Consider the following 7,106-nt stretch of genomic DNA (forward strand, 5'->3'; position numbering starts at 1 on the left):
CCTCACATTGTCCGATCCGATCATTATTACTTATTCTGTGACCCTACATCCGATATCGGATCGGACAATGTGAAAACGCTCTTATGTAGCTACGGGATTTAATTTGATAATTAGCAGTTGCTCCCCAAGACATCGTGAGGAAAAATATCATTTGATATGTACCACCGGCAGGTGTGGCTCACTCCGCGATTTCGTCGCTTTGCTACAGGTAGCTGTACATCCGTTCCACACCAATGTCGCCACCTAGCGGCCGTATCTGTCCTGATCGTAACAGACGTGTATTGTTACTAATTATTTATTCTGTGCCACTGGCTATCAAAACATCCATTCCTGAGACTTCTTGACAAATCCCAATATGGCCTAGTTTCCCCTCTCGGTTGGAAGATCAGATGGCAGTAGCATTCGTAAATAAATACTAGTGCCTACGGCAATTCTTGGGATTAATTGCCAAGCGGGCGCTTCCATGATCCGTGGCAAAAAGCCGGGACGCGAGAAGATGAATGAGTATTTGCTAATAGATACTAGAAATATAAATAAAAAATATTTATTTGGCGTAAAAACATACTATACAAAAACCGGCCAAGTGCGAGTCGGACTCGCGCACGAAGGTTTCCGTACCATTACGCAAAAAATCACGTTAGTTGTATGGGAGCCCCACTTAAATATTTATTTTATTCTGTTTTTAGTATCTGTTGTTATAGCGGCAACCAGAAATACATCATCTGTGAAAATTTCAACTGCCTAGCTATCACGGTTCATGAGATACAGCCTGGTGGCAGACAGACGGATGGACAGCGAAGTCTTAGTAATAGGGTCCCGTTTTTACCCTTTGGGTACGGATACGGAACCCTAAAAAATAAACAACGACAAATTAAATAAAGACGCGTACACCAAATAGAATGCCGCTCAACATAAGCAGTGTCTGTAACTGATTTTCAGGCACGGTGCTGGTTTTCAAGGCACCCAAAATTAAAAATTAAGATACTAACCGAGTATGAACATGGTCTCAGTAACAAAGTCGACGGCGACAGTGGCGACACGTTCCCCATGCTTGACCCCCAGCAGCATGTCGGCGATGGCGACCGGCACCCCGATCAGGATGTAGGCGAGCGTGTGCCACACGTAGATCTGCATCAGCGAGCTGTTCTCCTGAATATAAATATAGTCAACCGACTGATATGTTGTAAAAATTAAAATACTAACCGAGGAGGAACATGGTCTCAGTAACAAAGTCGACGGCGACAGTGGCGACACGCTCCCCATGCTTGACCCCCAGCAGCATGTCCGCGATGGCGACCGGCACCCCGATCAGGATGTAGGCGAGCGTGTGCCACACGTAGATCTGCATCAGCGAGCTGTTCTCCTGAATATAAATATAGTCAACCGACTGATATGTTGTAAAAATTAAAATACTAACCGAGGAGGAACATGGCCTCAGTAACAAAGTCGACGGCGACAGTGGCGACACGCTCCCCATGCTTGACCCCCAGCAGCATGTCCGCGATGGCGACCGGCACCCCGATCAGGATGTAGGCGAGCGTGTGCCACACGTAGATCTGCATCAGCGAGCTGTTCTCCTGAATATAAATATAGTCAACCGACTGATATGTTGTAAAAATTAAAATACTAACCGAGGAGGAACATGGTCTCAGTAACAAAGTCGACGGCGACAGTGGCGACACGCTCCCCATGCTTGACCCCCAGCAGCATGTCGGCGATGGCGACCGGCACCCCGATCAGGATGTAGGCGAGCGTGTGCCACACGTAGATCTGCATCAGCGAGCTGTTCTCCTGAATATAAATATAGTCAACCGACTGATATGTTGTAAAAATTAAAATACTAACCGAGGAGGAACATGGCCTCAGTAACAAAGTCGACGGCGACAGTGGCGACACGCTCCCCATGCTTGACCCCCAGCAGCATGTCGGCGATGGCGACCGGCACCCCGATCAGGATGTAGGCGAGCGTGTGCCACACGTAGATCTGCATCAGCGAGCTGTTCTCCTGAATATAAATATAGTCAACCGACTGATATGTTGTAAAAATTAAAATACTAACCGAGGAGGAACATGGCCTCAGTAACAAAGTCGACGGCGACAGTGGCGACACGCTCCCCATGCTTGACCCCCAGCAGCATGTCCGCGATGGCGACCGGCACCCCGATCAGGATGTAGGCGAGCGTGTGCCACACGTAGATCTGCATCAGCGAGCTGTTCTCCTGAATATAAATATAGTCAACCGACTGATATGTTGTAAAAATTAAAATACTAACCGAGGAGGAACATGGCCTCAGTAACAAAGTCGACGGCGACAGTGGCGACACGCTCCCCATGCTTGACCCCCAGCAGCATGTCCGCGATGGCGACCGGCACCCCGATCAGGATGTAGGCGAGCGTGTGCCACACGTAGATCTGCATCAGCGAGCTGTTCTCCTGAATATAAATATAGTCAACCGACTGATATGTTGTAAAAATTAAAATACTAACCGAGGAGGAACATGGCCTCAGTAACAAAGTCGACGGCGACAGTGGCGACACGCTCCCCATGCTTGACCCCCAGCAGCATGTCGGCGATGGCGACCGGCACCCCGATCAGGATGTAGGCGAGCGTGTGCCACACGTAGATCTGCATCAGCGAGCTGTTCTCCTGAATATAAATATAGTCAACCGACTGATATGTTGTAAAAATTAAAATACTAACCGAGGAGGAACATGGCCTCAGTAACAAAGTCGACGGCGACAGTGGCGACACGCTCCCCATGCTTGACCCCCAGCAGCATGTCCGCGATGGCGACCGGCACCCCGATCAGGATGTAGGCGAGCGTGTGCCACACGTAGATCTGCATCAGCAAGCTGTTCTCCTGAATATAAATATAGTCAACCGACTGATATGTTGTAAAAATTAAAATACTAACCGAGGAGGAACATGGTCTCAGTAACAAAGTCGACAGCGACAGTGGCGACACGCTCCCCATGCTTGACCTCCAGTAGCATGTCGGCGATGGCGACCGGCACCCCGATCAGGATGTAGGCGAGCGTGTACCACACGTAGATCTGCATCAGCGAGCTGTTTTCCTGAATATAAAGATAGTCAACCGACTGGTATGTTGTAAAGCCTGACCAGTAATATATGATCATTGTCAACAATTTAATTGTCAACAGGGCGCTGTTATTCTCATGTATACAGGGGTGACAGTGACAGTTCAGTATACCAATTAGTTCCAGTGAAATTCCGTAACATGGCGCGTGATCATATCTTAGTGATCAGGCTTTAATTTAAAACGTCTCGGTATTTCGTCATGTAAGGGCAAAATGTCTAAATCCAACAATCTTGTACTCAGTTTCTGCTTATTTTTACCTTGAATAAAGTCAAACAATTAAAAGATATGGGTGCCTATAAAAAGATAATTGAGGTAAACGAATGTTTACCTCGCGAGGTATAGCATTTATATCGTAATATCGTTAGAATTTAATAACTTAGTTAATAAACTGAGCTTTAACGCATATATCTGCCAATTAGAAAATTCTCACGCATATCCTGAGGGGCTAACGCGAACACCGAAGTTCGCAAATTGCGGGGATGTTACTATCTCCATCAAATTACGCCATAATGGAGTAAAGAGAAACATACTCGCAATTTGCGAACTTCGGTGTTGGCTATAGGCCCTCCGGGGTCTAAAAACGAGAGAAGTAGAGAGAAATAAAGTAACTAACAATGACTGAAGCGTATATCAGAAGCAGGTTAGCGACTCGAAACAGCGCGCGCAAGATCAACCGCAGAGTCGCCACGTGCTCCCGCTCAGCGCAGCACTCAACGCGCGCGAACTTTGCCTCTGATTGTGCTGCCATCTGCAAAAGGCCGATTCTATGTTCAGTCAGCAGCCAAAGTTGCTAGGCTGGCGAGGTGTTTAAAATTACCTTGACACGCTCTTATTCTCTTAACAATAAAGTCGCGTCAAGATCATTTTGAACACCTGGCCCGCTTAGCAACTTCTGCTGCTGACTGTTCAAGGTATCTACCGGCAAAAAATCGCATGCGAATTGAGAATATTCAGATACATTGCCGTCTAAATAGGTTCATTCAAATTCAATTGATCGATCAATGTAAATATATAGGTATGTTAATTAGCATAGTAATTGTAATTGGTTAAACGTTCTTGTAAATAAACAAATTAACGCCGCAATGAATCAAAAATCGCAAGCGATTCTATTTTTAGTATTTGTTGTTATAGCGGCAACAGAAATACATCATCGGTAAAAAAATTTACTGCCTAACTATCACGGTTCATGAGATAGACCCTGGCGACAGATATATAGACAGACGGTTCATGAGATAGAGCCTGGTGACAGACAGACGGGCAACGGAGTCTTAGTAATAGGGTCCCGTTTTTACCCTTTGGGTACGGAACCCTAAGAAATAAGTCCTGCTATTCTTACAACACATTTAGGGGATCAATATTTTGTGATCCGATCAGTATTTGGCAGATACCTACTCACAATCTTGGGTAGCGACATTTATTTACAAACCAAACAAAGAAGAGATATGATTATCATGGAGGTCTTTAATTGCAGAACATATTCCTCTCCCGAGACCCAGAAAAGACCGGACATAACCTCAACAATCTTCATTATTCAAATATTATAAATCTAGGAATAAATTAATTCATTTATGTTGCAAGCAAGCCTAGTGAATCTTTGACACTGACAATAATTGACATTAATAAAACTGAGGCAATCTTTCAGCTAATTTAGGTCAAAATTAGACAGATTCGAAATTAATAAATTCATTTATTTATTGTTTTATTATACAACGTAATTAAATAATATTGCATCCACCTCCTATTGCATGCACAAACACAAATATTTATCATTTCGAATGTAAAAAAATTGTCAAGATCGCAAATGTCGCAATGCTGTCGCGACATCGCTGGCCCAATATTACAGGGTTCTATGTTTCAATTTAATCGAACTGAAATTAGAACTTTGTCATAGTGACATTAAGTCGAATTTCAACTATCTTGAAAATGTAACATAGAACCCTGTAATATTGGGCCAGCGACATATTGCAGATCGAAATAAGAACGTATAATTGACAATGACATGAAATGTATTTCTTTTTGAGTGACACATTTCATGTACCGCTGATAGAGGAAAACCAATGCTTAATATTGTATTTAGAGTAGTACTATTAATTATTCTGTGATTTAGATTCAAGACGATGGATAGGACCATTTCATACATTTTTCAAGTCATTGTGGTTCTCCTAGCTCTGGTGACCATTGGTTCTGCTGATCTTATGGTAGATAGTCTGGATACAGTGCCTTTGGACGACGTAGCTGATACTGATGGTATGTTAGGGTGGACAATATAATCGTGGTCTCAAACTGTACATTACTATAATTAAGTAGGTATATATGTATTTATTTGTATAGTATGCTTAGCTATAGTGTATCTTTAGGTATTTCAATAAAAGTAAACAAACAATTTGTACATTTTCGGGTAGTTACGAGTATAACATTTATTGGTTAACCGACCAATTACAAAACCGCCAGGATCAGTCACTGAACGGCCTAACTTTAACCTACATTATTTAATCGTGTAATGTTTTCATCTACCCTCAACTGGCTTAAGGAGTCATTTGAGGGTAGATTTTGTTTACTTTTATTTAAATACCTAAAGATACAGAGTAGGTATAGATATAAATATAAATACCTTATAATAATATACCATGTAGACCTTGTTGTTATTATTTCAGTTTCCATGGATTATAACATACCACATGCTACACCAAATCAAGGAGAAGCTGCCGTAATATCTGAAATCATGGCTAATGCGATGGAAGGATTCTTGGCAGCTGCAGAATTGGGGCAAAAGATGGCACAAGACGGCGTCCATACTCAAGAGGAAACCGAGAAACAGTACGTAAAGATGGCTCAGTTGTTAGAAGAGATGCTAGATTACATGTACAGTGCCAACAACGCTTACAGCTTCCTGCAAGCTAAAGGCCTTGAAACTATAATCGTACCAAACATGCATATCACCTTCTCGCAACTAAGAACTTCACTACTCCAGTTATTAAAAGCTCTCTTCGATATAGCGCCAACCACGACAGGTACTGTCATCCCTGACATCATTCTAGACAAATTAGTCGACATGTATGAACAAGACGATGATATAGACATCAAAATTCACGTTATAGAACTATTATCAGTCTGGCTTCCAGGAAACCCTCAAGCCCAAACGCGCGTCATGAAAATGAGGGGGCTCCTACCGTTTTACAAACAACTGGCAAAACTGGATCCAACGCTGACGAAATTGACGTTAGAACTTTTCAATAAGATTGTGAACGAGCATATCGCCGCGAGGAATAAAAAACTGCAGAGGAATATAGCTGATTATAAGACTTTCCAGATGTATCAGCAGATTGGTTTGATTGAGCGATTATCTACGCCTCTGTTGTGTAATGGTTTGCTAAAGATTTTCGAGGCGGTATTTTCTGCTGATTCGCCATACAAGGATAATAAGGATATGTTACCGCCCGTGTTAAATCTGCTTCTCGTCATAAAACCACATTGTTCTAGAGTGTACAACGGCAGGTTTAAAGTTGAAACACTGATTAACCAAGTGTTGGAAAAGGTGCAAGAACCAAGTACACGGGAAGATCTGGAAAAACAGATGGTAAATGTTACAGAAGTCATAGAAAGCTTGACCGAATTTGTAGAGTTAGTGAAACTGACAGAGCACACTGAACTTTGAAGCAGTTTTGTCTGGTGAGTAGAGAATTAATTATATTTTAGTTAGATTATCCGATGCGTGTTTAGCAGAACCAGCCAGGGTTACCAAAATCAGTAGGTAAGTCTGAAAAAGTACATCATGTTTCTATTCAAGTGGAACCATGATGTACAGTCGACGTCAAATATATGTTTACACTTTTGCACCTTACTCCCTTTGTAATAAAAGGCGAAAAATGTAAACATATATTTGACGTCAACTGTACGTTTCTCTACTCGCTTATATAACAAAACTGAATCAAACTTTATTGAAGTTTTACCTTACCGTATCTTAATTCCTAATGTTAATTATAATTAATTAAACATATAGAAATA

At 42.4% G+C, this 7,106-nt stretch overlaps 1 protein-coding gene across 1 annotated transcript; it reads left to right on the forward strand.

Annotated features, from left to right (window-relative positions):
* Positions 1 to 5,773: 5,773 nt before the first annotated feature.
* LOC134801226 (uncharacterized) lies at positions 5,774 to 6,820 on the forward strand. Its single transcript, XM_063773757.1, has one exon. The coding sequence runs from the start codon at positions 5,824 to 5,826 to the stop codon at positions 6,754 to 6,756; it is 933 nt and encodes a 310-aa protein (XP_063629827.1). The 5' UTR covers positions 5,774 to 5,823; the 3' UTR covers positions 6,757 to 6,820.
* Positions 6,821 to 7,106: the final 286 nt, after the last annotated feature.

The sequence above is a fragment of the Cydia splendana genome, chromosome 21, assembly GCF_910591565.1.
Source record: "Cydia splendana chromosome 21, ilCydSple1.2, whole genome shotgun sequence".
Classification (NCBI taxonomy): Eukaryota; Metazoa; Arthropoda; class Insecta; order Lepidoptera; family Tortricidae; genus Cydia; species Cydia splendana.

Bases quoted from the DNA above. Each gene is read 5' to 3' on its own strand.
- LOC134801226 (XM_063773757.1), top strand. From the start codon at position 5,824: ATGGCTAATGCGATGGAAGGATTCTTGGCAGCTGCAGAATTGGGGCAA.